Source organism: Fomitopsis serialis, assembly GCF_022376445.1.
Source record: "Fomitopsis serialis strain Sig1Antser10 chromosome Unknown B0H18scaffold_96, whole genome shotgun sequence".
Taxonomy (NCBI): domain Eukaryota; kingdom Fungi; phylum Basidiomycota; class Agaricomycetes; order Polyporales; family Fomitopsidaceae; genus Fomitopsis; species Fomitopsis serialis.
Window position 1 is genome coordinate 127,011 of NW_025955056.1, and position 27,752 is coordinate 154,762.

Below are 27,752 nucleotides of genomic sequence, written 5' to 3' on the forward strand. Positions count from 1 at the left end.
GTAGACCTTCCCCTGTTGGGTACGAACCGTCGACTCGATCGGGCTGTCACTGCCCAACTGCCGTTCAGGCGTTCCACCTGCTACGCGGTACCTGCTGGGACCTGCCCGCCCTCGTGTTCGGAATAATACGTGGACTCACCTGGAGGAATGACATAATGCTCTACGGTTATGTCTCGCCTACCGACACCTTGGCAAAATATTACCACCAGGCTCAGGGGAAGCTCAACATCGAGGTCAGGCATGATTTAACTTCCGTGTAGCTGATGTCACAAGGTTTCTTCGTGGCCAGCAGCGTTGCTTTCGAATAGCAGCATGCACGCCCCACACACGGCGGGATGAATAGAATCGTCGCCCGCAAAGGGCAACGAGGGTACGGAAAACGGAGAACGCGGAAGACCATCAATACACGTGCATGAGCACAACATCCGCCTGCATTGAGAGTACACCATTGAGCGGTTGATAGCACAAGCCACGATGGATCATTGGGGGGCTTTACCCATAAGTGAACAAGCTCCCGGGCCGAAGAAGAGCACGTACAGCGCACATCTGGCGCACATGAACATTCGCAAGCGGTGTCGCTACCCTCAGCGAGCGCTGTACTGCAGGCAATTAAGCACCGCCACTTCGCCTCTGTGCAACCGCAGGCGACTGGGGCATGCTTGGCGGGGCCGGTACGGTGTCCCCGTTTATGATATCTTGAATGGCGGCCTCTAGGGCGTCCACCCGGGTGGACATCTGCATCACTAGTACGGGCGTGAGGTCACTCGCAGCAACGGAGCATTGGAGCGATACGACATACTGCGGTCGAGAATCTGAGAAGACATATCATCGAATTTGGCATCGAGCTGTTCCAGAAGCGATTCCACCTGGGAGAAGCCACTTTATCTGACTGAATATGTCAGAGGTGCTTGCGAACATCCTTACAAACGCGGTCAGCTCGTGGGGACTCGAGATGTCCGACGAGGTCGCCGTCTTCGCGGATGATGCGGCGGCTGTGGTGGCCGCCGGGGCAGGCGACTTGGACGGCGCGCCGGACGCGCTGACGTTCAACGGCAGAGCAGAAGGTGGCGGCATGTGGTGGTATGAACTAGGTACGAATGTTGAACCCGGTATGAACTGCGTGTGCGAACCCGGTTAGCGCCCTCTTCGCGGCAAGCCTCGCGCGATCGGTACACGGCACGTGGTGTTGCCACCCTCGGCCCCGTAACATCCACCCAGCCCTCCCTCCTCCTCCTTCAAACGCTCTCATTCACTCGCTAACAATATTCACTCGCTAACCCTGTTTGCAAGTCGCTCAACCCTCTCCGGAGAACCCTCAATTCTGCGGTGCGAGTCGCCCTATCTGCGCAACTCCGAGCGACGTAATGAAGCTACGCCAAAATAATACTACTCTCGCGGAACCAGTTGGCCGCCAGTGCGTTCAGGAATATCCTCACTGGCACCACGTCCTATCTACCGCTGCGGCCCCGAAGGCATGGGCTCCAGTGACAGTCCATCTAGCTTCCGAAGCTGCGTCACTTGCATGCGAGCTCTGATGCGAGACTGCGGGGATGTCGTTAGGATCAGCTGGCGGCCAGGTTCAAAGTCGAAACACTCCTCCGCGGCCTGTAGCTTAGCCCGAAGTAAGTAGCCGAACTTTATCGCGTACTTTCGTCGGCACGCCCCTCGTCTTGCCAGCGTGGCCCGTCAGCAACATTGTTGCTCCTCGCATGAGGCAACGAATTTTTTCCGCGTTGTCTGGAAATGTGTCTGTTTTACCCGGCCACTGCAATCAATAGCACTGCTTATTCAACATGGGGCCGAGGCGCTGACCACTCGCGGTTTTCATAGTGGCCCTGATCCGTCCATGAAGATGCGATCAAAGCGTGGTGGCAAGCTTCGATTTGCCGATCAGGTCTCCCACCGCGTGCTACTCGGACGGAGTCAACGGACAGCCTGTATGCATGCTTTAACATCAAGCCTGCGCGCTGCGTGGCCTGCTGGCGCACTATCTGAGGGAGTGGCGCACACTAAATTCCCCTTAGCGTTGGCCAGCACCTCACTAATTTTATCTGCGGGCTCTGATAATCCCTCGGGCCACATATGGGTCCACTCCTGCCTTTTCAATGCACAAACGGAATCCCCACGCAGACGGAACCAGGCCTGCTAAGCGACTGCCTGACGTACTCAATCAATTGAATGTTGAACCGTGGTTCGTGGCCGGTAACCATTGTCTCGGTCACGTTCTCATGGTTGTAATCCCATGGCAGTGACGTGTTCACATCGCCAGGCTGGCACTATGTACGGCCCACAACCTCAAGTTGTCCGACATATGGTCAATCCGTGTATGTCCATGCTCTGTGGCGGGATTTGATCCCGGCGTACCGAGTTGAGGGACTTGAGACACTTGTTACTCGGAGTCTGCCCTCCCCATCAAGCCGAGCTTTGGGATTCTGTCAGACATATGGGGCCTGAGACGCAAAAACACCATCCTTTGTAAGGTATTTTTACGGAATCATTCCATGCGATGTTTCTACTACCGCCGCGTCCTTCTCTGCAGCAGGTTGTCCCTGCCGCTATTCGCCAATCCCCTTTGACGCAGGGTCCCCAACCATATTTAAGAGCCATCTGCGCCGATCTCTACCCTGCATTCGTCCGCTGTCTTCGATCGACTTCCTCCATCCCTCGATAGCTATGGGCTCTTCCCAATCGGTTCCTGCACGTCCGCGTCATTCGCGTCGCATCTCACTCCCGCCACCTCCCAAACCTACCTCCACGTCACCGAAGCCGGAATCGACAGACGGCGAAGCCCTTGTGTTCCCCGATCTCGTGAAGTCGATCCCATTCCCTCTCCGTCTCAATCCTTATACACGATTCGTGTCCGCCGAGTCCGACGCGTTCATCATCGAGTATGCGAATTCTCCGAGAAGCAGCTGAACAAGTTCGTCGGCTTGAACGCGGGTTTGCTCTGCGGAATGTGCTACGCGGAGTGCGAGCCCGAGCAACTGCGCGTCTGCTCTGACTTCATGAGCTTCCTCTTCAACTCGACGACTGGAGTGACGAGTTCGATAGCGCGGGACGAAAGGCCTGGAAGAAGCGGTAATGAACACCTTGAACCATCCCGAGACCTACCATTCCGACGCAGTCGCTGCTCGTACGGCCAAGTCGTATGTTCATCTGTTCCGTGCTCACTTGACCCGCGTCTGATTCATTGTTCATACAGATGGTGGACACGAATGCTGAAGACGGTCGGACCGAACTGTCGCACGCGGTTTGTCGATACGCTGGGCTCTACTTCAAGGCGTCATGCAACAAGCTGCTGATCGAGCGGCAAACACGGTGCCGGAGCTAGAGGCGTATATCTCCCTGCGTCGCGACACCAGCGGCTGCAAGACAGGCTTTTCGCTGATCGAGTACGCTGCTGGCATCGACCTGCCGAACGAGGTCGTCGAGCACCCTGTCATTCAGGGTCTTCTTGATGCGACGAATGACAGCGTCAGTTGGGCTAACGTAAGTCAAGGCACCCATTTAACTCGGTTTCATCCTGCTATATGGGCGCTTTCGGCTGCGAAGAGTCTGACGCTGATGGACCGCACAGGATATACTCTCTTATAATCGCGAGCAATCACGCGGAGACGTGAGTACTAATTTCATAGTTTGCTTGCTTCTTCGCTGATGGAAAGCAATTTCTAAGTCGCATAACCTGGTCTGCGCCGTTATGGTGACCCTCGGTCTCGAGAGACAGGCGGCAATCGACTACGCCGGCAACCTGTGCAGCAAGACCGTCGAACGGTTCCTCGAGGGGAAGGCGGCATTGCCATCCTGGGGACCCGAGATCGACGCACAGGTCCAGACGTACGTCCAGGGCTTAGAGGACTGGATCATTGCAAACGCAGAGTGGAGCTTCATGACCGAACGGTATTTCGGGAAGGATGGGCCGAAGATACGGAAGATTTTGCAAGTGACGCTCTTGCCTGTGAGAGGTTTCGACTAAGGGTAAGGCGGTATTTCGCTCGCTTGCATGATGACTTTGTAACTGATTGTGTCAAAGGTTCAGTTTTCATCGCAGGAGATCGCTTTCGTCCTTAGTTGCTGTGTGCGTGCTAGCTCCGTTCTCCAATCGCTGTCCTGCTCGCTATCCTTATGATACTTTGTCCCGCGATACACCATGCTTTCAAGCGTATTGTATACACAGTGTATAACCAGATGTCCTGCAGCAGGCCATACGTGGTCTCCACACACAGCCGTTCTTCCTGTATTTTATGTAATACCAAAGCAGTCTCCCAGCTATGTCTGAGTGCGCGAAGCGACGCTGGCGTAGTAGTTACGCTTTCCTCATTGCGATCGTGTCGTGTGCACGAGCTTAGCTTGTGACACTGCAGGCCCAGTGAGAACGTGCAAGATTCCCTTGCATTCTCAGTGATCCCTGTGTGTTGCTGTCAGCGCCTGTCAGCAAATTCTATTCCCATTGATTCGTGTATGTTGCCGCATTCGAACCATCTGCGAATGCTCGATCGCGAGCCCATAAATTGCTTTCACGATTTGACATTTTCACAAATCCCGGGTGTCCCGCAGTTCAAAATGCTCAAACGTTCAAATGAATGCTTTCCCCCAATCGCTCGCCAATTTCCGCCCAATTATGTATTACTATTAGATGTTCGCTGCAATCCGGCTTGCGGTCCCGTGACCACTGTCCACGACGTCACTGACGGTGCACTTCACGCTTGTCGAGGTCGAGACATCCTTGACTCTGTACCACCACCTTTGCCCTCCTGAACTTCTTCGAGTACTCGTGCGTTCATGCTTGACAGGTATATGCGATTGATTCTCACAGGCGACGTGCGGCACGACACGCACGACGACGGCGGTGGGCGGACGAGCGGTCGAGCGGCAGCATACACGCCGACCGCGAGTGTGCTGGGCAAATGCCCAGCACATAGATAGGGCCGACGAACGTACATCGCGCACGCAAGTGGGTAGGCGGGCGGGTGGACGGGTGAGAGAGTGACTGGACGAGCGAGAGAGCGGGTGGACGGGCGGGAGAGCGGACAAGTGGGGAGACCGGTGAGCTGGCGGGCAGGCAGGTGGGTGAATGGGTCGACACAAGGCGTGTCGTCACGCAGCACAACACACGTCGACGGCGAGCACGCAGGGCGACTGCCCTGTGTGCAGATGCAGCCCACGAGCAGACTGCGGGCGAAGGAAGGTGAGTGCAGAGACGTGCCACTGGCGCCAGCTGACCGCAAGCACAGGGCGTAATGACGTGTAGCACAACGCACACGTAGACCGCGAGCGCGCGGGGCAACCGCTCAGCGCGCAGACACGGTCGACGCACGGACGGCGTGCGCGTGAGCGAAGAATGGGCGCACGGCAACGTGCCGCACATCACACGCCGACCGCGAGCACGTAGGGCCAGTGCCCCGAGTGCAAACGCAGTCGACGAGCACGCTGCGGCTACAGGCACAGAGACGGGAAGGTGGCAATGCGTGTGGACGGGAGCGAGCGGTGTCTGCGGGTAAAGGCCTGGTGGGGATGTGCGACCGTGACCAGATGGTGGGAACACGCAACCAGATGGCGGGAGCGCGTTCGGAGGGAAAGCCCCAGCGAGCGGGAAGGTCAACGAGCGGGGAGGACAGTGAGTAGATATCCGTCCGGCTGCCTCCAAATGCGACCGTCACATCATGGCTACTCACGCGCATTCACCAACACCACTGTCTTCCCCAGGATCTTCCGTCCACCTCCTTGCGTACGTATCCTTATTCAGCCATGGCCTCTCCCAGGTCGCCCATGGTCTCCCAGTATGCCAGTGCAGAGCCACGTCATGTGCTTCGCCTCCTCCGACGACGCGACCCTGCACGTAAGCAGCTCGCAGAGTAGGTACGCGAGCGTCGAGGACATCGTGATGGGCTCGCACCGCACCACACCGAGCACTGAGGTGACGGGTACTGCTACAGCCAATGATCGGTGCCGGGGGAGGGCGTCGGTGTTACCGACACAGGCATTGCGAATACCAGAGTAAATGCGGAGGCAGAGAATGAGGTATGTTCGACCGACCACTGCCTTTCGTCTGTCACAATGACTACTCAAATCTCCTCGCCTCGCAACACAAACGTAAGTAGTTTAATCTTGTCACTTGTGGACTCGAGTCTCTGAACCTTTCCCGAGTATGCAGACAGGAGCCTGAGGCCCAACAGTGCAGAAGTCGGGTGACAGGTACTACTGCGGCCTATCGTCGGCGCAGTGCGAGGGGTTCAGTGTCGTATTTCAGTGGGGTAGGGACTACCACATAATAGCATACCTGCATTGTATTGTAGTGTACATTCGGACTGCTACGAGACGCGTAGTATAAATTCCGTGAAAATCGAATTATATTCCAATTTGGGCACGGATTCGAGTGATACAGAGCTCGTATACTAAACAGACGGCAATTGCTGCCATTCGATCGCAACATACATGCATTTGAAACGAATTGAAGGGAACATACAGGGAACAGAAACCCATCTGTTAATCGGACAAATGGCCATTCCCTTCATTTCCCAGCGTTTGGTGGAGCGGGGTGGAGCGGGAACAGCTGGGAAACACTGGGAATGGCAGGCGATCTTGCACGTTCTCACTGGGCTGCAGGTCGCACGTGTTTTCTGGTTTGTTCGATCCGCGCCATCCCTGTCAGTCTTTATTGAAGTCCACAATTACCTGTACGAGCAAGGTGGCTACCAATATGGTATCGTCTCGACCCATCTTCAGCCTCACTTTGTCAGCGGGTCCACAGATGCTCTCTGGCTCAATCGGACGGAGGCCCGGCTGTACGGCTGCCCATGTAGTGCCAGCATACACATGAAGGCGCCGTGTCCCGCACACTTACATGTGTGCCACCTTACATGCTGCCGGGTGGTCGCTTAACCCTTTATTTGCGTGAGCAGTGGTCTCTCAGTGCCAACGGGACATGGCCAACTTGAACGGGCGATATAATTGAATATACATCCGTGCCTCTGTAAAATGTAGACCCGAACTCAGAGAACTCATCTCATAACACATTGACGTCCGCATTGAGAGTGTCGCAGTGGAGAGTGTCACAGTGGAGAGTGTCACAGTGGAGAGGGTGATATCCTGAACACGGCATGGAGCAAAGAGCGGTCGATTCAATTAGCAAGTCGAGAAGGATGGAGTCTACGGACGGACCGACACCCCGCCACATTTCAAGTCTTCAACAGCTGTTGCCACAAGCGACGCATGTCCTCGGAAGCAACTTGAACGGGAGCTGTGATAGCTTATCTGGTGGGCGCAGGACTCCACACCGCTCCAGGTCAACACAGCGAAGCAACTTGTTTATAGGCTACAGTGAGTCCGATTCTGGCATGAGCATAAGTGGAGCTAGTCTTAGCAAGAATCGGGACATACCGCAGCTACTGCTGGATGTATGGGATACTTCGCTATTGCTGCATTGTCGTCTCCAAATCAGGCCTTGATGTGGAATACCTTTGAATCTGACACAGTTGCTATGCAGCCTTCATCATTGGATGTCCTAGGACTCGGACTACCTGTTACCACGCCGCATCTGACAAGGATTCTCTCCTCAGGACGTCGATGCCAAGAATGTACATTCATGGCGCTATCAGTATTTCAACACGGTTACTTTGCCGATCAGACTTACTTACGCCTCTTCGCGGCCGGCGTATTGCAAAGCCTTCGTGGAAGAACGGGGGACCAAATCAGTTCATCTCTCGTGAGGTGTCGATACGACTTACCGGGAGCGTGGCCTCCGAGTTCGTGTCTTCTCACTGGAAGGCGATCTGGAACAGTGTCCTATCGCTTCACGCTGCTTAAACAGTAGGTATTCTTCCTGTCGAAGGGGATCTAAGAAGGTTTGAGGAAATCTGGCAGAGTCACGGGACAGGACGTTATGGATACCCTACTTCCGCAATGCGCGACATGACTAAGGTCTGGACTCTGGGACCAATGTAGTGCTGGCAGTCTCACCTGACAACAACGCTTTCTCAGTCCGTGTATCCGCCGACTGACCTGATCCGGTCACCTTTCGGTGATCATCGTAATTTCAGTTTGGATGTCGCCTCGAGTGAGCCTGCGAATTCCACGAACACCGTGGTGTCTCTGTTCATTCGTCCATACGCTGGTGGAGTGGAGCAAGAATATGACAAGCGGGATTGTTCTCCGGATTCTTATATAGCCGAGATGGATATGTATGTAAAGGGTCTCGTGGCATGCTTCTATTGCTGCCTTGCATTGGCCCTGGGCAGGTCCGGGCATGCGGTAGACGTGTACGGACGGTCGAGTGCAACCGGTACTCTCCATCGGTGTTTCGACCGCATTGGCACGTCATCCGGGTAGTACCGCTGCGATGCAGTGAGTTGGAGTGGGATACTAAGGGTGAATGGCTCTTACGGTTCAGGGATGCGATGCCGTGGGTTGAAACTGTAAGGTACGACTGCACGTCCTGGTAAGCTCATTGTCGGATCGTGACATTTTACACATCCAGATCCATCAGCTCAACTTGCGCCCGGTGTCATGGGGGATCGCGGAGCTGTCCACGTTTGCCAGTTGTCTTCTCCCGCGAATCTGAGAGGCCTCTAGATGGATCCATAGATCGAACCTTTCGGGCCTAATCTGGCACTATACGTCTACAGCCGAGGCGCTGTCACGGTCGTGATGGACACTACCAGTGTACCACAACACCAGGTTCAAGTTTACCCATGTCAGTGCAATGCAATACACGTTCGGGTGAGCTCAGACACTCATGGCCCTGTCACGCGCGCACTGCTCATCTGCCGTAATGTCTGTGCGGATGTCGCCGCCTTTGTTCCCTCCACCGTGAGACAATAACGGATATGACCGCAGATCCGCGTGTACTAACTCACCACATGCAAGCACTTTTGCTTATGCTGCGATGAACATCAATTGCAGAGCACAGTGATTCCACCCTGGAAGAATCGAAACACCATGCCCAAACCATGCCACAGCACTGCGGTCGTATGCTATGAGAGGCTAGTACGACAACATAGACGCATCGGAGATACTTACCGTACATCCCTGGCGGCCACTTCATGCCTGCCCTCTCGCTCGGCCACCACCGCGTTCCACTTATGCTGAGACGGGATCCTATGGTGGCTTGCACCTGCAGTTGCGTATCTTACCGCGATCACCGCATTCATCCGTGGTTCCTGTTCCTGTTTCTGGCTTTGGAATGATCAGTTCTATTCGGGACAGATGAGCTTCGCAGGATCAAGATGATCCCGGTCGAATGCCATAGGACCGATACTGTTCTGAGTCACGCATATGACACTGCGATGCGAAGGTTTGGGGGGTGCATTGACGAGAACACCCGTCTGTCTGTGACGTCAACTGTCAGCCTCATTGGCGGATGCCTGGGAACGCAATCCATACGAAGCGTCCGCGGACCACACGTATCTGCGCTTCAAAATTGTGCAATGTACCTACCGACCTGGCTTGCACAAGGCAATGAGCTAGCCGCGATGCGCACGTTGTTATGTATGGTACCCACACCAGCCCAAAGGGCAACGCGGCGAGCGATAGACTCCGGCTGCGTCGGCGCCGTGGCCATTTCTGTTCTGAGCGAAAATGTTGCTCTAGCGGCCCCGAGGATCTTGGAGCTGTCTCTCTAGGCCACATGGTGGTTCTCGAAAATGCCCCATAGGGCGTAAATGAAGGCGGCAATTCAGCAAACGGATGCTAGGCTCACCTCAGGCATTCGGAACAGGGCAGATGATAACTGGCCCATCGGGGGTCCGACTGTTTGGGTGACTGTCCGTAGGCCAATGATCGAACGAAAGTCAGACCTATTCTCAACCTATGTTTAGTGAGCGAGTCGAACAACCCCTCAAGTTTGAGCGAATCTACTTGTGGAAGCAATTGCCTTCACGAACCTCTCCCACAATGGATCCGGGTGAGGCAGTAACGGAAAGAGACAACGCCGTCTGTACGCCCTTCTATCTTCTGGCGATGCGCGAGCACGGGCATTCGGCATATGGAATTAGTTGTCCCACAAGCGCTGGGTTACCTTGCGCGGAGTTTCATGATTGTAGCGGAGCGAAGAAGCAGATCTTCTGAATTCAGTGGCGGTGGAAAGTCCACGACGACACGCTGGGACTGGCAGTGGGAACTCTCTTGCTCTCAAGCGGCATACGAATCCTTGGCTTTCAGCACTTCTGCGGAACGCAAGCCTCCCTAACGACACATGTCCCCTGAAGAGCGACAACTCCGGCAGTTAACCGGACCTCGAAGACGATCGTAGCACACTCCCTGAGTCGGCCAGGCCACTGGCAGATACCTTCTTTTTGTGAGCATGTACTTCGTCCTCGTGCTTGCGCGTCTGGAAAGCAAGTGTCGGGGTACGATCATTCGATGATGCGTTCTGACGAACGACGACCCAAACTAGGAAAATCAGTGACTACATATCCCTGGCATGGGTTCTTTTCGGCACCTACCACCGGAGGTTCGTGGCAGTAGAGCTGATGTCTCTCTCGAAGCGTGTCCAGAATCTGCGGACATACCTTCTACATCCATCCCAGCACAGTGCGTTGCCGATACGCGCCTTACAATGGAGCAACCTTCCCCTGGAGTGCCGAGTGCCGGCTGCGCAATGTCAAATCACTGCTGTAACACGGTTTGGCGGTAATTGCGGGGAAGACATGGAACGACACTTCATGTGACGTGGGCAGGCAGTAGTATGCGATCACCATCGCCTCCAGCTGCCTGGCCTGAAGTGCCGCGAGTTGGCCGCGAGTCGGCATACGTCGATAACCCACGAAATGGACGTGCAGGCACCCCTCTTGATCTCCCGCGGATTGACGCCGCGGAGTTGGCGAGTAGTACCGCTGCCGTGAGATTCTGCAGTATCTGCAACCCGTGCGTGTCACCTCGTAATGTCCTAGGACAATCACGGTGTCACGCTTCTGACACGCCCTTGTGTGTGGCGACCCTGCAATACGGTGGGTACCGGCGTCGCGGGGGGTCCTTCCGTCGGACGCATTTGATGCAACGATCCTTGCGCTGTGCTTCTTGCGCAAGATGCCACTGGCACCTAAGAAGGCTGAGTTCCTGGAACGGTATGGTGGGCGTGCATAAATTCGGAATCTCGCCAGCACCATTCCCTCTCCACATCCCGGATCTTCCTTGTGCATTGTCCCGCGTCCACGCCCGCATAGTATGCCGTTGCCTCAGCGATCCGCCACGACGGCAACCGACGTCCAGCCATTCTATGGCTACGTAGACACCACTGAAGACGCTCTTCGACTCATCGAGGTACGTGTCACTCAGGCTCTTGCATATTTCAACAGACTCACACTTCCCCTATGCATTGGTTTCTTGACTGTACCTGCGTGTTCTATGCTGCCACCATAAGGCCGCTAGAAGGGGATTCTTACCTCGAGTCACTCGCCGCTTGAATGAGCTTGAACGCCGATCAATGATCAGGAGTGGTGCTGTCTTTGTCTTCAGTGTCGAGGAGAGCGGGATCAAACGTTGGACGGAGGGGTTAGCGTGGTCACAATCACGTATTTCTGGTAATTTCTTGGTAAGTCTATACTCTTGCACAATGAAGCGCAGCGCGTGCTCACGAAAGCGCCGGCATCAGATCTATAGAGAAGTCACCGACAGAAGCAGCCTTCGTGCTTCCCAGCAGTCGTCCGAGGTGACTGATATGACTCAAGGGAGTAATCCCGTCGATGGCCATGTCATGTTGAAGCCCAACGGACTCATAAAGAAGGTGGGCAACGAGTACGCTCATGTGTAACCTTGTCGGCTGACGATGAATTAACAAGACAATAACGGTCAAAATCAACGGCTCTGACCACCACCTTATCTCGTACTTCACGCAGGACGACGTGCGCTCTGGGCGGTTGCACAGACCGACGAGTCGCCCCGATCTCATGGCGCTTAAGATACCGATGGAGCTTTTACAGTCCGCCAACTTCAGGTACCCATTGAAGCTGGAGACGCAATACACTACAGTCCCTTCGTATCTGTAAGTGGTTTGGTCTGGTTGTGCGGCCAATCTTATGCTGACGTCTTCGGGCACTGTGGTCAGGGATGATGCGGACAGCATTGATTATCAACGTAGGAACGCGCTGGGCCTGTCTTCTCTTCCGTCCAGAACGATGGCTCGGACGCCGCACCTAGGGGCGGGTCCCTCACCGCTGGAGATTTCGACTTTCTCACGCTCTCCAGTTGGTTCACCTACAAGCCCATATCTGGCACAGAGTAGACCATCGCCATTCGACGCAGTCTATCCCCGGCTTCACACCGACATTAGCCATCCCATATCGCCATCGGATTCCGCGCACACCGCCCATTCACCCTACAGCCCCGTCGACTCTCCCGTCATGGACGACCTGGCACCTCAGTCCTGGTCCCCTTCCTACTCTTGCGCGCCCGAAACGTACTCCATGTCAGGCGGGGCACCCGCGATGTACCAGGGACAGCTGCCGGTCGGCCACTTCGATTCGGCCCACCTGCCGAGGGACGAAACGTGGACACAGCACGCCCACAGCAGTATGCGTATGGAGCGCGGATACGAACACGACATTCACCGGCTCGACATCGCGGAACACCCAGAGTCGGCAGCTTGGTCTGCGGCTGCGATGTCGGGTTCCCATTACGCATCGGCCCCGCCGACCAGTGTGTCGATCAGTGCCCATTATCCTGCTGTACGTGGCCGAGACCACGTCCGCACCCGATCGGTCCCCCCCGTATGGTCATGGGGGCAAGACTCGGCTCATTCGCTCTACCAGCTTCCTCCAGTCTCTCACCCCATATACGCTTCGCATGGTGCGCGCCACTCGCCGAGTTGAGTTGGCCGCCATAGACCGTTTGTCTCTGCTACTTTCCACCGTTTATTTGCTGCACATGTATACCGTGACCTGAGTGTTTTTATTTTGATGAGCATCACGCACGATCCTACCAATGCTGATTCGGTTTTGTGAATGAACCAGCACCAAGTGTGCGTTCCCAGTGTCCAAACGTACTACGTCATAGCCGACCATGAGCGACTAGCCCTGGAACCGCAAGGGTTACAGAGAATGAATGGCGATATGCATTCCCATCTGATCTTGTCAGCCACACCTAAGCTACGCTATGCCCGCAGACCGCCTCTCGATGAATCCCCGTATGTTAGCATGCCCCTCCAGGGTGCCGAAGAAACACCGCTTGGCCGGGTTCTCCCATAACACGACGTCCAGCTGCTTGGCGTAGTTGAGCACGTATTCATAATCTGCCTGGGAAGCGAATGCAGTGTATAAATATCCTGTAACCGAGAAGGTCAGCGTCCGCATGCAATAGTGCCTGCACATAAGCAACATGACTTGAGGAACCTTCTTGCGACTTCAGTCTGTTCTTCTCTAGTTCCCATAGGCGTATTTGATCCTGCACTGTTACTGGTAGGAGAGGTTTCTGCGGATGATGCGACTATCGTGAGATGCGGTCTGCGCAATCAGGATACCAGGAACGTACATTCTTGCGCATTTGTGGGTGTGCGTGTGTCGTCAAATAGCTAATAATCTGCAATACCGCATAACTGACGGTGTCCTTGGAATACGTAACAGACTCTGCTCACTTGATCCGCGGTAATACCATTCGCAAGGGCCTTCTTGACACTCTCACGAGTTATCGCACCGACGACGAGATTCGGGAATCGAGATTTCATATTCACGAAGAGGTTCAGCACGGCAATCTGCAGAGGATTGTCTATATCCAAATGAGACGGTTGCTCCAGGTGGAATGTATAACACGCACCAGTGTATGCATACAGTCTGTAATTTGTCTCCAATACAATGAACCCTTGGTCATGAGAGCCGCCTCCTGTACTACGGGAGGTCGGCAGAGGAGGCGACGACGATGTTAGCGTTGTGGCTAGACGGGACGGACAGAAGCGATGGGCGGACGTCTAGACCAAATGAGATCCTGTCAATCGACAGATTGTACCAATGCTGAGATGGAAGGCTAACGGACATTGTGCTGCCAGATCAAGCCGTAATTACGCAAGTCCGCGAGCATAGCGCCCTGGGTGGGACTCAGATTCTCCGTTGAATATTCCTGCTCAGATAATCAATGATAGCCTTTCGGACACAGAAGAGACCATCGACACACCCGGCCAAGCTCCATCGTTGATAACATTAACAAGAAGCTCAAAACCTCCACCAGATCCATTTGTCGTTCCTATTCCGGCAAACAGAACGTGATGGGACCGTGGTTCTACGCAGAGAACCTCCTACCTCTGCCATATGAAGAAATTGCAGCAACAGCTCCCACAGTTGAGCGTGAGGATCATGCAACAGAAATTGGAAGCCAGACGATGTTATCTGCAGGACGCCGCCGCTATTGCGTATCTCAGCCTCTATGGCTCTCATTGGGCATTGACACGCACAACTCACTGCATTTTCGTCATTAGACCGCTTCGTTGCAAGAGAAACAGAACTTCCTGCGAAGGCTTCGTAGGATGTTGTCCTGTTCCGGAGGATACCATGTAGTGGAGAATGGTCTGAAGTCGAGCCTGTTAGACGGCTTCGCGAAACTTAGGGTGACCGAGGGCACACCTCCCAACGTTCGAGGGCATACGCATCCAATGTAGCGATGTCAGGAGACGGATGTTGCGGGTCGGGTTCCGCCGGTACTCCAAAGCTTCCTGTCGTCCCTCTGAAAGGATCAGCATCGGTGACGTCTTCATCGTCCTCGTGGGATCACGCGCTCACCCGCTAGTGATAGCTTGTCGTAGCGATGCTCGGAATGTGGGATTCAATGCAAGCTTCGTTGTTGAATTTGGGATTATATGGAGACGTGCTAACGTGGAAAGGGAGTCACTGTAAGGCCTAATAAAAAGATCACTTCATAAAAGTGCGAGATAGGATATGCGAGTCATACTTTTTACCCTCATGTGTAACCCACGCCGACATTGTCGACATCGGTATGGCAGATTCGAGCCATAGAAGGTTCATGATTAGCTGGCGTTCCAGCGGTTGCACAAGACTAGCTCGCTGTAAGTAAGAGCGGCTCAGTGGGACGGAGTACTGGCGCACCGGAAAATAGAGAGACACGCTGATGGCCTCTGATATAGCCTCGTCAGCGCGTTCTGTGACTGAGAGTGCATAAAAGCTAAGAGAATATGGGGACTCCATTCGCTCTGTGTGGCCGAGTCCGCACTGAGTTCGACGGAGGGCATGTCTCTCGCGATGGGGGTGTTGAGTGAGTCTGGCTCACTGTCCGCGTGTCCGGTATACTCTCACGACCCTGCCAACGTCCTCGATGTCCTTGACGTCGAGCGGTCGGTTGAGCCTAACTGACTGAACGGAGGAGGCCCCGGTCCGCGCTTGATCAAGGCTCCTCACCCAGAATAGGCAATTTACAGCCACCAGCACTCGCCAAGTTCCCACGGCATGATGCCACAGACGCGTCTGCCGCACACGCGTCGTCTCGCTCTCATCCTTTCCTCCTCCATCCACTTCTCTATACGATGTCAAACAATTCAGTGCACAACGCTGCACTAAACCGCAAGTATATTTAATTCCGTGTCTATATCAGTGGTTCACGGATTTGACAGGCCAGACCGGATTGCTTCGGTCTCTGGTCTCTCAGGACCCTACCCTCGTTAACTCGCCCGACGTGGTAAAGGCCCATGGTGCTGCACGTATGTATTGAGCCCCCCCTGACTTGAGTGTTTTAGGATGGTCGAACGCCACTGCACTGGGCAGCCTCGTCGGGGGCCCTCGACATCGCACGGTATTTGATTGATCAAGGAGCAGATGTCGATCGTGCGGACAATAGCGGGTGGACTCCCCTACACATCGCTTGTAACGTTTCTGTTAGTGTCGCTGATTCTGTCCACTCATGACAGGAGTAGCTAGCGCAGGGCATGATGAGGTTGTACGTGAACTATTGGGCGCCGGCGCGAATATCAACCGAAAGAATGACAAAGGCATCACACCGCTGTATGAATTGCACACCGAGTCTTACAGTGTCACTGACATTGGTTATTGGCAGGCACTATGCGGCTTCCAAGTCCCGAGTTGACGTATGACAGCTCGTCTTACCGAGCTAGTATTGTGTTTTACCCTGCCTCTTCAGATAGGCAAACTACTCATTTCCCGAGGAGCTGATGTGAGTCCAGCTTCGTTCCTCTCTGTCTTGGGATGAGGCCCGACAATGCTCATAGATCAATGCGCGAGACAAGGCAAACCAGCTACCACTGTGCGTCCTCATCTTGCTATCGTAGAACTGTATATCCATCATGAGATCCGAAGCCACCGTGCTGCTACCACAGGGTCGACTGGATTCATCAGTCTTCTGCTTAAGCCTCCCGAGGAGTCTCCCAAACCCCGGCTAAACACCGCTGACCGTGTGGGTGCGTCTCTTGCGCAGCTTGCCGCGAGAGTTCGCCCTCGATCTCGTTTAAATGGTGCTAGGTAACACGCCTCTTCACCTGGCCATGGAGTCAGCATACGCGGAAGCGGCCTGCCTCCTCATTGAGGCCGGCGCGGATCGCACTCGCGTAAGTAGTATGAAGTCAGTCTGTGCGATCCTCACGGTGCTGAGACGACACAACTATCGCTCCTGACAGGAGAACCTCGATGGCGAAATGCCGGAAGATCTCGAAGGTGTGGGCGGACAGGAACAGAGACGGGCAAAGGACTATGTCATTGAGCGCTGCGGGAAGCGGTCATAAGACGTCCACGGCAGCAAATCGACTCTGGGAAGAAGTTGTGCAATTGGGCTATGTAATCTGCAGGATGTCTTACATGCAATCGCGCGGAAGAAGTTGCGGCGGCAGAATCAAGTAACTCGGTGGCGGAGAAGAATCTGTCGGTATCTATATGATTCCGTAACTGACCTAGCCCGATGGCTGGCATCAAAATGAACATACAGGATGTGCCTTCTGGCCACTTCGAGAGGAGCTTTCATAAAGCAGGCACGACTAGGGGCATGCAAACTACTGATCATGATTGGCTGTCAATCACGGATGCATCACTCAGCATGACTAGTGGAAACAAACCACATAGGAGTGGGCGAACTGCCTACCAGGTGTCAGAACAACGATTGCCTTACTCAAAGGCGCAAGGCGTATGCTTGACATTGTGCGCATCACTGAGGGATCCGAGTGGCGAATGGTACGTGCATTTCATAGATCGGCCTGCGCTTTTAGATACTAGCTCATCGCCCCCTAACTAGAATTCCCGACTGCGCCTGCACACCCTGGCACTGATGCTACAAGGGTGAGTATTCCCCACGATACAATCCCGCGTCTGACCGGCTCATACGCAGCAACGTAGCAACAGTCGTATTGCCGTCATTATTAACGCAAAACATGGCTACGTCTGACCTTCACACGGACTTCAGTCGGAACATTAAACAATGGCTACCCTCATAGAACTCCGCGATGTCTTCATGACCGCGGCACTCCTACGCTTAGTGGGATCAGATGCACAGTGCGAGCAAGCCGTCATAAATCGACAGCGCCGAATTTCCCATGGGTGAAGCGCTCTACTAGTACCTCAGGCCTTCCCTGCGTGCTGTATAATACTGGTCCAATAGCAGCTCCTAATTATCTGACGCTCGAATCGATGCTAACCTTCATTGTCCTACACGAAGACCAGCGCAAGAACCGGGAATTGCAGTTGCATAAATAGCCATCAGGTAGAGTATTCACCGGGACGGTAATGGCTCGTTGCTGCAGAGCTAAACACCTCGCGAAGGCAACGGGCATCTTGCTAGATCAGCCTGTGAGTTGTATTTTATTGTCAGATCGAACCAATATTTCACGACTGTACAACACGCCATTGTCCCTTGCGGTGGTCGCAATATATGCCATGGTGTGTGTCAGTTTTATTAGACCATCGCCACCGCAGTTCCTGAACCAGGCTAGTCTGCACCCCTGGTTGTTGTCTCTTATCGACGTCATTCACAGGGCGGCAACAGTACTCACTCTCCGTGTCATGAACAAGCTGACTACACATGGACACTGGGAGGACAAGTAGTGGCCTAGAATTGGACTTGTACTCGATCTCATGGTCGCGTACAGCAACGTGGCACTCATGCGGAGTCAGGAACTGAATTATCTTCCGACGTGACCAAAGTGCGGTATTGGTGCAAACATGGCGGTGGAAGCCACAGGGCTTCGTGGAGAACTGGCAAGCATCACTTCATGTCGCGAAAGCTAGAAGGACTGACGGACCATCCTCAGAGACGGAGGCGCTACTCTCGGGCCCACTACAGCCCAGCGATATCATGCAGAGATGTCTCGACCACATGCTCAGAGTCTGAAACATGACACCCGAGATTCAAATGCAGTAATATTTATTCTCTTCGCGCCTGCACCTTGATGCGAGCTGTCGGGACGGTCGACGCCGATGAGTCAGTTAAACTCAGGCGCCGATGGAGTAAAGGGTGCGATCGCCCAGTTCCGTTCCATGGGGATTTATCGGTCTGTTCATGCATAGATCGACAATGGAGCCTTACCTGTCTGGGACGGTCATGTCTCGGAGAGTAGGGTCCAACTCCACGTCCCAGGCTTCCGCCAGATCACATCGCTCGCAACCTTGCTCGACGTTGTATGTTCATTCCCAAATGGGAGCGTGACTGTCCATATCCAAGCGAGACGGCCTACGTTACTCCTGCTGTGCCGGTGACGAGCGAAGCGCTTCATTAAGGGCAAGTGGCTATCGATTGCGCGCCTCAGAACAAGACTTGAAAAGTAGCGAACGTGGTCCAAGCGCGTACCTTGCATTAATCCGCAGAGGGAAGTTATGGTTGGGGGACGGGTTCCTCAGGCCTCAGGCCTTTATTATAACCCCTTGATATGCTTTATTTCCGCTAATCGCAGAGAAGCCTCTCACACACAGGGTCGCATGAACCAACCGGCGTGAATGAGCGAAGAGACAACAACTTGGTCGCGAATCACAGCGCGCCCCGTAGCAATGCCGCGTGTTACACTGCTGCTGTGCACTTACTGAGCACTGCCCGGACTTCTGCTTTGACAACTTGAACACCTTCCCGATTTTGTGACCCTACTCGAATATATGAAGACATCTGTTCGCTCCATAGTCGTGCTGAATCACACCTTGAGCACTTAGACGAGTTTAACGGTGGCGTGCGCAGATGCATCACTGTATCCGTCGTGTGAAGCCTATATGTTGCTGATTTGAGGTACATTGGTTCGGTACATAGAACCGTGGTCATCGATCATTCTGTGTCGCATAAGGCGAGACGATTACGGTACAGCCACGATTGAAACGCCTGTGCGCGTTGTCCATCGTTTACAATTCTACACGACCTCAGATCGACTTCCTTGCGGAAGTCCAGGACATGATTGCGGCACCAAATGTGTGGGCTCATCTATCCATTCTCCAGGGCCTCCAGGGCCGCCTCGTTAGCACCGGCCACGTCAAAACTTTCAACGTCATATAAATCACGTAGTTCCTCCGATCCGAGTCGGGGCACCAGCTGCGACTTGGGAGCTCAAACGTGGGGTATCATCATCGCAGCCTCTGCGGAGAACTGGATCATAATCACATACGAAGTGGATTGGAAACCTGACAACAATTAAGTGCCAATGGATATTGGGAGGGGTCGGGCTTCGAGACGATGTCGAGCTGGACGTTGTCGTTGCGGATCGCTGACAACTTGAAGCCTATCATTGGTCTCGTCTGACCGCACTGTAGCAAAACGTAAGTTTTTTGGGACAAGATGGGCATGTCATACCCGATCCGAAATTACACCTTGCATCGCGTCTAGGATAGCGTTTTCGCGTATCAACATGTCACGCTGAGTCGCAGAGAATTAGTATGTAAGCGAGCATTGCGCAACGCGCTACGTTCGCGTATGCCAACTGTCGTGGCGCAAGGTTTGGTACCAAATGGAAAAGATGGTCCCGCCGCTTCTCAGCATTGAATAGCTGAGACCTGCCACTTGTCAGTCACATCTTCGACCGCGGCGAAGCTAGACACACCTCACCTTCAGCGGTCCCGGGCCACACCTTATCTCTATTCCTCTTCTTAAGCGAACCTCTTGGGAAGCCGAGCGATTCGTCATGGGTCACCGGGTGCCCACTGGATGTCCTTCATCGTGACTCGGGGCTCCGAGCGGCCGACAGCTTACGGCTTCAACTTCAGGGACAGGATGAACGGGGGCTCTCCGTATCAGGTTGTCCCACATGCAAGGATACCTCCATCTCTTCTACGACGTCACTTGACAGTTATGTCAGGTTCGCGAAACAAAGAGATGAAGGTTGTGTAGACATAACCACAGTCCATTATTAGACAGCTGCGAATGTCTGGGAATCGCCTCAATATTAGAAACCCCATGATATAAACTTTGCGCCCTGCTGACTCGGATGCTGCAGTTTGCCGACGTCGCTCACAAGAAGCCTAACCCTGCCTTCCTGGACATGGGTCTACCCGCGGCCATCTCGGGTCAGCAGTTGGCAATTGAAATATCACTAGTGCCTTCAGCGGTAAACCCTACTCGTCGAGGCGGTAGCTCCAGCTTCGCGTTCAGCAGCGTGCAAAAATGGAGGTCTCGAGGCGAATGCCTCACAAGTGTGACGGTCAAGCACATGGTCCGTGCTTTACTTCTGCGACTGAAGCGAACCCTGGTCACGTAGCATTCACCCCAGAGCCATATTATCCTCAAGATGACTCACACGGCTTCAAAGGCCTGAAGGGACATGGTTAGTATGAAAAGTCAAGCTTCAATGAATCATGCACCAACGCGTTCGACTTCACCACCGCGCCTCCGACTTGGAGTCGATATGTTCAAAGCAGCGACAGCGCTGGTTTCAGCGTGGCGTCTTGTATGTGGCCGTGACGGGCACCTGCCACAGTGCCACCGACTCGGAGTGCGTACTCAGGCTGCGCCAGTAGGGATCCTCAGAACATATTCGGAAGGGCTCCACTATACTGTCAATCCTTTACCGATATCATAAGTATTGTGCGACTACAACCCCAGTACGAAAACTGCGTGTCAGTATCTCAGACACCGCTTTCCAGATCTAGACGAGATACATGCCTTCATTACTTCCGAATACTGTAGTAGTTGGCGGCCGAGTGCAGATTGAAGCATCGAAGAATTTACTCCATAATGTGCCCGGCACCGTTACAACTATCAAGCGCGCGCGCGTGGTCGCGGCAGCACAGTTGCAACAAATGCGAACGCGGCCTGAGTTGGACCAACGGACAGTCGCGGTACTGGCTATTCAAGTGCTTTTCTCGTACTAGTAGGTGCGAGATGGTGCTAGATACCACATCATGGAGTCATGTTCGCGTGGAATGTCAGGTAAGCCTTTTCGACTGCAATGGAGACCTAGAGATGACAAAAATTTGGGTAGGCGGGGCGCGTTCCGATCGCGTCGAGTCGCCCGGTCAGTCTAAAGCGCACCACGTAAATGGTCTTCTAGTGACTTTCTTCCGGCTCACTTACAGTCCGGTTACTGCTGGTCTGACCCATCGGTATTAGGGACGATGTTGAGTCCTCAATCTGTGCCATTCAAACGTACACGATTAGTATGCGATATGTGACATGACTTCGAAACACGCTTACTATGTAGCTGCATGGGTTTACGCGATCGACCGCCATTTGGATAAGATATGCACAATATTGTTGTTGTTCCTTGCTCGAGTGCATTGCAACCAGTCGTTGCCGGAAGGTACTTTGAACAAGTCGTACGCTAAAGCCGCGGGACGAAGTCCCAAACTCGTCCCCTGCTCGCCGCGGCTGTACCCAGCGCTGGACTCGCTATCATTACTGCTTACCCCACCAAAGACGTCCGGCGTTGGTGTGCTGTACCCGATGAATCAAACTTACTCCTCCCAATGCAGATTGCGATGACGCGACTCGCCGACAGTAACGGCTGTAGACAGCTGTGGATTTCCCGGCCAAAAGGGAAAGAATTACGCCGCCGCATGCTGGTGGAACAGTACGGGTGCAGTCACGGTCCTGAGCGCATGCATGGGACTCTTCTCAGTCATATTGATCGTGTTCACCCGAGCTACGCAGCTCCTGGAATGGAGATTTTGAGCCCCTCTGCCCTGGGTCTGTCACTGTATCATCGACCATCGACTGGATGTCAGTCTCTTGGGTACTGTTAGTTCACAAAGTTCTCCGTGGCATTTGAATCAGGCAGTGCTCTTGTCTTACCCTGGACCAGACCTACAGGGCCGGTGACACTATCCCCCAGGACAAATCCTCGGACATAGGTGCTCCACGGTCTGGGGTCAACATTGGGGTCGGCGACCGTGACAAGGCCCGTCGTCTCTGTGGCATGTTCTGGTCAAATGGTCTAATAACTGTCACATGAAATCTCGAGATGGTCACCACACGATGCCTGGATATGGGTACATATACTTAGAGCGGAGCCAACGATCCAATTATTCATACAAGGCGGACAGTGGATGCTCTGGACAGTCTATGGCGTGTCCGTTGGGTCCCAGTCCGTCACGAGCCCTAAGAGTTTATGTGAGCCCAAATTGTATTCGTAAACAGACGCTATAACCGAGAAGCTGAAACGCCACTTTCATCAAGGCTGTCCAGGTGAGCCACTTCCTCCGATGTCAGCTCGAAATCATAGACATTCAGGTTTGACTTGATCCGGTGCGCGGACGAAGATTTAGGTAACGGTATGTATCCCTGGATGGATGTAGACAGTTAACATAGAGGTTATCTGACTAAATGGAGACTTCAAAGGCGTGCCTTCTGCAAAGAGTAACGCAAGAGTATTGCGCAGGCTCCTTTTCATATTTCTGTGCCAGGCGGACAATCGACGGATGCTTGAAGCGATATCCGCGTACGAGGGGTGCCCAGCCTATTATCGTGTTATGTGATGATTCGGTGTATGTCATGTAAGACCACTTACCTCCAATGCGATGTCGTGTTTCCTACACATGGCCACAATATCCGTACGGGTCATGAAAGGGTGAAGGTCGACCTGATGCGCTATGTCAGCGCACACGATATTAAGATTACGGTTTCGCTGACCTGATTAATCACAGGGAGTTCTACGGTTGCATCCACCATCTCTTGCAAGTGTCTGACGCCGAAGTTGCTGACACCCACGCTGCGGACGAACCCGTCCTTCTTAGCTTCGAGAATCGCCCTCCAACTCTCCGCGCGCTTCTTCGGGCCGCCGATGGCAGAGTGCATCAGGTACAAGTCGATGTATCCCAGTCCGCTCTCTTGAAGGGAGCGTGAAATGGTCCTTTTCGAGGTTGTATACCCGGAGTTGTTCTGCAACTTCGTAGTGAAAAAGACCTCAGAGCGAGGAACGCCAGAGGCAGCGCAGAAATCACGGATAGCCCGGCCACATTCAGCTTCGTTGTAGTACCACTCCGCGGAGTCCTGCGAGAGTCATCGGGGATCAGAGGCAAACGTCGTATTAGACGCAGTGATGGTGCAGCAGGTAACTCGGCATACGATGTGACGATATCCGGCCTGGACTACGATAAGCACGGGAGACACAGAAAGCAACACATCCACTGACCTCCAAAGCATGCTTCACAGCAGTGTAGGCCTCCCTGCCATCCATTTCGTACGTGCCTAACAATGCGAATGAGCCCCTCCTGAGTTCCCACCCGATATGAAGGACCATTGCAGACCGAAGCCCATGATGGGTATTTCTTTCCCGTCCCGCAGCTATAGGCGATGATTAGCAGGGTGTCCCCTGGACAGCATGTCTCTAGAATACGTACCTTCATTTTCGAATGCAGAGTCAATGTCATGATGAAACGTTTCGACGGTTCGTGGATTGCGCTCCGCCAACGCTGAAGAGTGCGGGAATACACTGACGATACCCTCAGCTTCGCGGTTAACAATGGAATCTGGAGTGACGGTGTGAGTAAGGACGATGGCAAGCGGAGCGGATGACCATTCCGGCACCCGTGCCCAGCGTGAGCTTATGCAGCAGGTGGATAGATAGTCCGGGCTTTGGGGCACCACTCTGTAGAGACAATTGCCATGCCGCTATGTACAAGTAAAGTACGAGAGTCGCCGGTGCAGTGACGTCCGACTCTTGAAGAACTCTGCTCGTCCCCGACAAGACGTGACACGCCCGGCGCCCCACCTTGATGGAACCCAGACATAATATAGGTCGACCAGTGCGGACCATCACATAGAACTTACCGTCGGGAATTTGCGCGGGGACGCTTGACGAAAGGCTGTCGGGACTCGGTGCAATTGGAATCAGCTCAGCGTAAACAAGGCTGGCAACATACACTTGTGCAATGGTACAGTCTGAATTGACTTTAGTTGCCGAAAGCAGCGCTGACTCTGTCATCAACCATTCAGTGGCGTGAGAGAATATGCCGGTTTCGGCGAGCAGGAACCTGTTGCGGACACAACGCAAGGCATTGTTCTTCAACTCTGCAACGAACGCCGTCCTGCCTCTACTTGACCTCTTCCACAACCTGAGGCACTGCATATCCACAACATTGCTGCATTGTGCGGAAGAATTCTACGCTTGTTTCATCTCTTATGGCGACCGTCGACGTGCCTTCGCGCGTATCCTCCGACAGCAGGCAGCAGGCTAGCGCTGCACGCGAGGTCATTGATGTCGATTCGTTTGACGAAGACGAGGTCACAATCTTGGATGGCCCACTCCCGTACCGGCACAGTACAGGCTCAGTTCCTCATATCACTGGCGCCAGAGGGCCCTCAGGGTCGAGCTCCGCATCAGCCATCTTCGTGGAGAGTGATGATGAAGTAGAGGTTACACGGGTAGAGAATGCGCACGGTATGGATATTCATCTCGCTTGTTTTATCCTGTTGCAACAACTATGGTCAGTAGCACGCCGCCGATTCTTGTCTCCTCCACCGAGGCCTATCCAACCTCTATACATCCCGCCTGTTCCTCCTATTCCACGCAACCTCGCCGGCCACAGCTCATTCCCCGCTCGCCTTGGAAGACGAGAGGGTGCGCCGCCTCCCGCTATCCGTCCAATTGCGCGCCCCTTTCCTTTTGAGGCCCGTCTGGGCCAGCCGCTTGCGCGCGGCCACACCCCACCTGTTGATGTGCCACATCCTGCCCCAGTGGCTCGGTCTCATCACCAACCGGTTATGGGATTGGGTGGTGCCTTGATCGCTTTCAACAGGCAAAATTTCATAGCGGAAGTGAACAGACAGCGCGAGGAGGCCGTGCAACTTGAAGAGATGCGGTTCCCAGAGCGAGGTTGGCGCCGACTCCTTCCGGACATTGTCAATAACTGGTGGGACGGTCCAGAACCAGCGCCACAACGCCGTCTTCCAGGACAAGCCGAGATCTATCCCGGTGGTCTAATGCTCAATGAACCCATTAACGATCTCGAAGACCTCGAATTTATCCGAGATATACTAGACGACGACCGATTTGGAGTCCCTCGTGGTCCTCTTGCAGTGGTCGAACGGCCAAGAGAGCAACATTACAAGCCAAGCTACACCCATCCAGACAAACCTGTGCCTGGGTTTACATTCGACTTCGCCCCGTCGGAAGTGCCGTCTACTTCTGCGACATCGTCCTCCATTATCGTTCTGAATGACGATGGCGAGATCACCGAAGGTCCGAGCAGGACGTCGGCAAACTCGAGCGTGGTCGAGGCGTCTGCCAGTCTGGTCTGCGCACGTTGCAATGACCCCCTCTCTCTGACAGCCGAGAGTGCAGCCCCGGAAGAGGAGATTGCGAGGAGGAGGATCTGGGGGCTTCGGTGTGGCCATATGCTGGATGGCAAGTGCGTACAAGAGCTCATGAGCCCACTGCGCCTCCTCCTCCTCTCTCCTCCTCCTCCCCAGCAGATGTCCAGGAGGCGATGGATGATCCCAAGGGCAAGGGTAAGGCGCGGGACGTCTCTCATGCCGATATCGCCATGGACACCGGCGAGCCGGACCTGCCAGTATCTAGTACAGGCAAGAGACGAGGGGCAGGGAAAGAGGCGACCACGTCCAGGAAGGGCAAGCGGAAGGCGGCAGAGATGCTCCACCCAGAATCGGATCCGCCCCTAGCAGACGCACCGGGGCCGGTTAGCGCAGATGTTCCACCCGAAGACAACTCAATACGTTCTCGTCTACGCCCTCGACATCCCCGCCAGGCTTCGCACGCCGTGGCACACGAACCTATTGCGGAAGTGTCCCTTCGCCGCTATCTCCTGCACGTCTCGTCGGTGCCTCGCCCCGGCGGCGAGGTCGTGGATCTTCATCCACAACGCGCGTTCGCGGGAAGGGGAAGGGGAAGGCCAAACCAACTATTGAAGCTGTACACCAGTGGACCTGCCCCGTGGCCGGTTGCGGTCACGTACACGCCAGCATTCGTGTAGATGGAGAGTGGAAGATGAATCCGCAGGAAGGATCGATCAGTTTGTTCATCTAGTTTGTAGGTGAGCACGGTTGTTCCTAGCTGTCGTGCGTACTGATGCGACGCATCCTCTGTCTCCTAGGATGTATCATGGACGACAGTGGTTGGGATCAGTTTGACACTCGACGCATCATTTTGACACAATGAATATTGTCTTGCTCTCACCCGAAGGGGTACCGTGGTACGTCCGTCTGGATTTTACTTGAAGCCCTCTGGACCGCCGTCGTTCTGCCCCATATGCACGCTCTGCCAAGAGGTCGAGAGAGCTCCGTCTCAAAGCGCATGGCTGAACGCTTCTCAAGCCGTTCGAAGCCCGCGAAACGTGTTGACGAGAAGTCGTTCTCAGTTCAACGATAAAGGTAGGAGAGGCCTGCCTGGCTTAAGCATCGAGGCTTGCTTCGGATGTTTCGACCCTCGATCCTCAGGCTTAAGTCTCCCGACATCCTGGATTGTTCTCGCACGAGGTGCTGTCTCCCATGTCCGCGGGACATATCGCATGCCACCTGGATGGCCACTGACATCCAGTGACAACCGTGTGGCTAGCCACTCATGAATGGGTTTCACGTCCCCTTGAATGGCACGCCTCGAAAGCCGCAACTGCCTTGCCTGTTCTATGGTTCTGTTGATAACGGGCAACGTCCTTGTTCCATCTGGATAGAGTTTACGGTAATTGCGACTGCCATCTGGTCTTATTTGCTCCCGGCGCGGCGCGCGTATCATCCCTTCCGTCAAAGAGGTCTTCTTTAAGGTGTGCCTGGGGGAGACTACGGCGCGCGAAGTTGGTTATTTTATGTCCTCTGTGTACATCGTGCATGAGTGTCTTGACGTCTCTATCGTGAGTTAGAAAGCAGGCACGAAATACCGACCACTTCAATGGATCTCGCAATCGGTTGGTCGGACTCCGAAGGCCTAGTGCGCACGGTTTGGATATGACTGGCTACTGTACATACTCTACAAGTTTCTTGCGGGTGACGTAGCGCGGAGTGCTGATACTGGCTGAAACCACGTTCGCATATGCTCTAGATCGATCGGCCTTTTCTCCAGCCGGAAGACAGTGTTCGCAGCATACAGATATTTAGCTCTCGTCTCGTAGTCTTGGTGTGCCAGTACAAGTGCCCGTGGCGAGTCCGCCTGCACTGCAACCAGAACGCCCCGTCGTGAGTTAAGCGCGCGTCAGTTCGGCCACCGTGAAGCGACTTCCACGAATGGCAGCTACACCATCCTCGTTGTAACCACGATCTCGACCACGACCTCGGCACGGTGTATCCTCACTTATCAGCGAACGATGCGCGCACACGGACTCATGGTCACAACGCATGGGGCTCGTGTTACCGGGCTAGGTTATTGGTCCCCATTGCCCACTGATTACATTCGTGACTTATCGTGGCGGCTCAAACCGCTCGAAATTTGAGCCTTCTCCGTCCTCCGCATTGCAAACGAGGCT

At 54.2% G+C, this 27,752-nt stretch overlaps 10 protein-coding genes across 10 annotated transcripts; 7 read left to right on the plus strand and 3 right to left on the minus strand.

Annotated features, from left to right (window-relative positions):
- Positions 1 to 296: 296 nt before the first annotated feature.
- Positions 297 to 1,127, minus strand: B0H18DRAFT_1033303 (uncharacterized protein). Its single transcript, XM_048030169.1, has 3 exons — positions 925 to 1,127; positions 800 to 866; positions 297 to 743 (listed from the first exon to the last, which is right to left on the minus strand). The coding sequence occupies exons 1-3, from the start codon at positions 1,072 to 1,074 to the stop codon at positions 610 to 612; spliced, it is 351 nt and encodes a 116-aa protein (XP_047888618.1). The 5' UTR covers positions 1,075 to 1,127; the 3' UTR covers positions 297 to 609.
- A 970-nt stretch (positions 1,128 to 2,097) lies between these two features.
- B0H18DRAFT_1033307 (isoprenoid synthase domain-containing protein) lies at positions 2,098 to 4,267 on the plus strand. Its single transcript, XM_048030170.1, has 8 exons — positions 2,098 to 2,582; positions 2,890 to 3,042; positions 3,065 to 3,146; positions 3,203 to 3,282; positions 3,308 to 3,489; positions 3,578 to 3,616; positions 3,674 to 3,975; positions 4,031 to 4,267. The coding sequence occupies exons 1-7, from the start codon at positions 2,507 to 2,509 to the stop codon at positions 3,971 to 3,973; spliced, it is 912 nt and encodes a 303-aa protein (XP_047888619.1). The 5' UTR covers positions 2,098 to 2,506; the 3' UTR covers positions 3,974 to 3,975; positions 4,031 to 4,267.
- Positions 4,268 to 7,027: 2,760 nt separating this feature from the next.
- B0H18DRAFT_1033313 (uncharacterized protein) lies at positions 7,028 to 8,117 on the plus strand. The gene is made up of 6 exons (XM_048030171.1): positions 7,028 to 7,086; positions 7,159 to 7,312; positions 7,378 to 7,663; positions 7,725 to 7,833; positions 7,893 to 7,956; positions 8,012 to 8,117. The coding sequence occupies exons 3-5, from the start codon at positions 7,397 to 7,399 to the stop codon at positions 7,910 to 7,912; spliced, it is 396 nt and encodes a 131-aa protein (XP_047888620.1). The 5' UTR covers positions 7,028 to 7,086; positions 7,159 to 7,312; positions 7,378 to 7,396; the 3' UTR covers positions 7,913 to 7,956; positions 8,012 to 8,117.
- A 3,043-nt stretch (positions 8,118 to 11,160) lies between these two features.
- Positions 11,161 to 11,981, plus strand: B0H18DRAFT_1086985 (Gti1/Pac2 family-domain-containing protein; the record flags this gene model as incomplete). The annotated part of the gene is made up of 4 exons (XM_048032122.1): positions 11,161 to 11,256; positions 11,357 to 11,527; positions 11,588 to 11,719; positions 11,775 to 11,981. The coding sequence occupies 4 exons, from the start codon at positions 11,161 to 11,163 to the stop codon at positions 11,979 to 11,981; spliced, it is 606 nt and encodes a 201-aa protein (XP_047888621.1).
- On the plus strand, positions 11,766 to 12,927 carry B0H18DRAFT_687452 (uncharacterized protein). The gene has a single exon (XM_048039184.1). It carries the CDS (start codon positions 12,012 to 12,014, stop codon positions 12,801 to 12,803), a length of 792 nt encoding a protein of 263 aa, XP_047888622.1. The 5' UTR covers positions 11,766 to 12,011; the 3' UTR covers positions 12,804 to 12,927.
- Positions 12,928 to 12,930: 3 nt separating this feature from the next.
- Positions 12,931 to 15,307, minus strand: B0H18DRAFT_938212 (transcription factor Tfb2). The gene is made up of 13 exons (XM_048041836.1): positions 15,024 to 15,307; positions 14,869 to 14,973; positions 14,700 to 14,816; positions 14,544 to 14,643; positions 14,382 to 14,488; positions 14,223 to 14,325; positions 14,098 to 14,166; positions 13,960 to 14,043; positions 13,744 to 13,894; positions 13,565 to 13,695; positions 13,462 to 13,509; positions 13,323 to 13,401; positions 12,931 to 13,255 (listed from the first exon to the last, which is right to left on the minus strand). Exons 1-13 carry the CDS (start codon positions 15,164 to 15,166, stop codon positions 13,080 to 13,082), a joined length of 1,413 nt encoding a protein of 470 aa, XP_047888623.1. The 5' UTR covers positions 15,167 to 15,307; the 3' UTR covers positions 12,931 to 13,079.
- A 390-nt stretch (positions 15,308 to 15,697) lies between these two features.
- Positions 15,698 to 16,014, plus strand: B0H18DRAFT_883369 (ankyrin repeat-containing domain protein; the record flags this gene model as incomplete). The annotated part of the gene is made up of 2 exons (XM_048040970.1): positions 15,698 to 15,794; positions 15,845 to 16,014. Coding segments are annotated over 2 exons (267 nt in total), but the record flags the coding sequence as incomplete, so codon positions are not given.
- A 415-nt stretch (positions 16,015 to 16,429) lies between these two features.
- On the plus strand, positions 16,430 to 16,666 carry B0H18DRAFT_1123378 (uncharacterized protein; the record flags this gene model as incomplete). The annotated part of the gene is made up of 2 exons (XM_048034682.1): positions 16,430 to 16,492; positions 16,562 to 16,666. The coding sequence occupies 2 exons, from the start codon at positions 16,430 to 16,432 to the stop codon at positions 16,664 to 16,666; spliced, it is 168 nt and encodes a 55-aa protein (XP_047888625.1).
- A 5,733-nt stretch (positions 16,667 to 22,399) lies between these two features.
- B0H18DRAFT_1200402 (Aldo/keto reductase) lies at positions 22,400 to 24,116 on the minus strand (the record flags this gene model as incomplete). Its single annotated transcript, XM_048036115.1, has 9 exons — positions 23,679 to 24,116; positions 23,586 to 23,622; positions 23,471 to 23,526; positions 23,404 to 23,421; positions 22,969 to 23,328; positions 22,843 to 22,918; positions 22,671 to 22,795; positions 22,506 to 22,620; positions 22,400 to 22,437 (listed from the first exon to the last, which is right to left on the minus strand). The coding sequence occupies exons 1-9, from the start codon at positions 23,706 to 23,708 to the stop codon at positions 22,400 to 22,402; spliced, it is 855 nt and encodes a 284-aa protein (XP_047888626.1). The 5' UTR covers positions 23,709 to 24,116.
- Positions 24,117 to 24,351: 235 nt separating this feature from the next.
- Positions 24,352 to 26,531, plus strand: B0H18DRAFT_1033344 (uncharacterized protein). Its single transcript, XM_048030172.1, has 5 exons — positions 24,352 to 24,486; positions 24,508 to 25,666; positions 25,702 to 26,019; positions 26,046 to 26,330; positions 26,391 to 26,531. Exons 1-4 carry the CDS (start codon positions 24,460 to 24,462, stop codon positions 26,321 to 26,323), a joined length of 1,782 nt encoding a protein of 593 aa, XP_047888627.1. The 5' UTR covers positions 24,352 to 24,459; the 3' UTR covers positions 26,324 to 26,330; positions 26,391 to 26,531.
- Positions 26,532 to 27,752: the final 1,221 nt, after the last annotated feature.

Bases quoted from the DNA above. Each gene is read 5' to 3' on its own strand.
- B0H18DRAFT_1033313 (XM_048030171.1), top strand. From the start codon at position 7,397: ATGGGATACTTCGCTATTGCTGCATTGTCGTCTCCAAATCAGGCCTTG. The intron at 7,664-7,724 runs CTTCGTGGAAGA...GATACGACTTAC, and splicing joins CGGCCGGCGTATTGCAAAGC to CGGGAGCGTGGCCTCCGAGT. The intron at 7,834-7,892 runs CTAAGAAGGTTT...TGGATACCCTAC, and splicing joins TTCTTCCTGTCGAAGGGGAT to TTCCGCAATGCGCGACATGA.
- B0H18DRAFT_1033303 (XM_048030169.1), bottom strand. From the start codon at position 1,074: ATGCCGCCACCTTCTGCTCTGCCGTTGAACGTCAGCGCGTCCGGCGCG. The intron at 867-924 runs GTAAGGATGTTC...GGCTTCTCCCAG, and splicing joins CCCACGAGCTGACCGCGTTT to GTGGAATCGCTTCTGGAACA. The intron at 744-799 runs GTATGTCGTATC...CGCCCGTACTAG, and splicing joins TTCTCAGATTCTCGACCGCA to TGATGCAGATGTCCACCCGG.
- B0H18DRAFT_687452 (XM_048039184.1), top strand. From the start codon at position 12,012: ATGCTGACGTCTTCGGGCACTGTGGTCAGGGATGATGCGGACAGCATT.
- B0H18DRAFT_1033307 (XM_048030170.1), top strand. From the start codon at position 2,507: ATGTTTCTACTACCGCCGCGTCCTTCTCTGCAGCAGGTTGTCCCTGCC. The intron at 2,583-2,889 runs GTCCCCAACCAT...TTCATCATCGAG, and splicing joins CCAATCCCCTTTGACGCAGG to TATGCGAATTCTCCGAGAAG. The intron at 3,147-3,202 runs GTATGTTCATCT...TTGTTCATACAG, and splicing joins GCTGCTCGTACGGCCAAGTC to ATGGTGGACACGAATGCTGA.
- B0H18DRAFT_1033344 (XM_048030172.1), top strand. From the start codon at position 24,460: ATGGCGACCGTCGACGTGCCTTCGCGC. The intron at 25,667-25,701 runs GTGGCCATATGC...TGCGTACAAGAG, and splicing joins GAGGATCTGGGGGCTTCGGT to CTCATGAGCCCACTGCGCCT. The intron at 26,020-26,045 runs GTCTACGCCCTC...CATCCCCGCCAG, and splicing joins AGACAACTCAATACGTTCTC to GCTTCGCACGCCGTGGCACA.
- B0H18DRAFT_938212 (XM_048041836.1), bottom strand. From the start codon at position 15,166: ATGCCCTCCGTCGAACTCAGTGCGGACTCGGCCACACAGAGCGAATGG. The intron at 14,974-15,023 runs GTGCGCCAGTAC...ACAGCGAGCTAG, and splicing joins GCGTGTCTCTCTATTTTCCG to TCTTGTGCAACCGCTGGAAC. The intron at 14,817-14,868 runs GTATGACTCGCA...TCTTTTTATTAG, and splicing joins GTTACACATGAGGGTAAAAA to GCCTTACAGTGACTCCCTTT.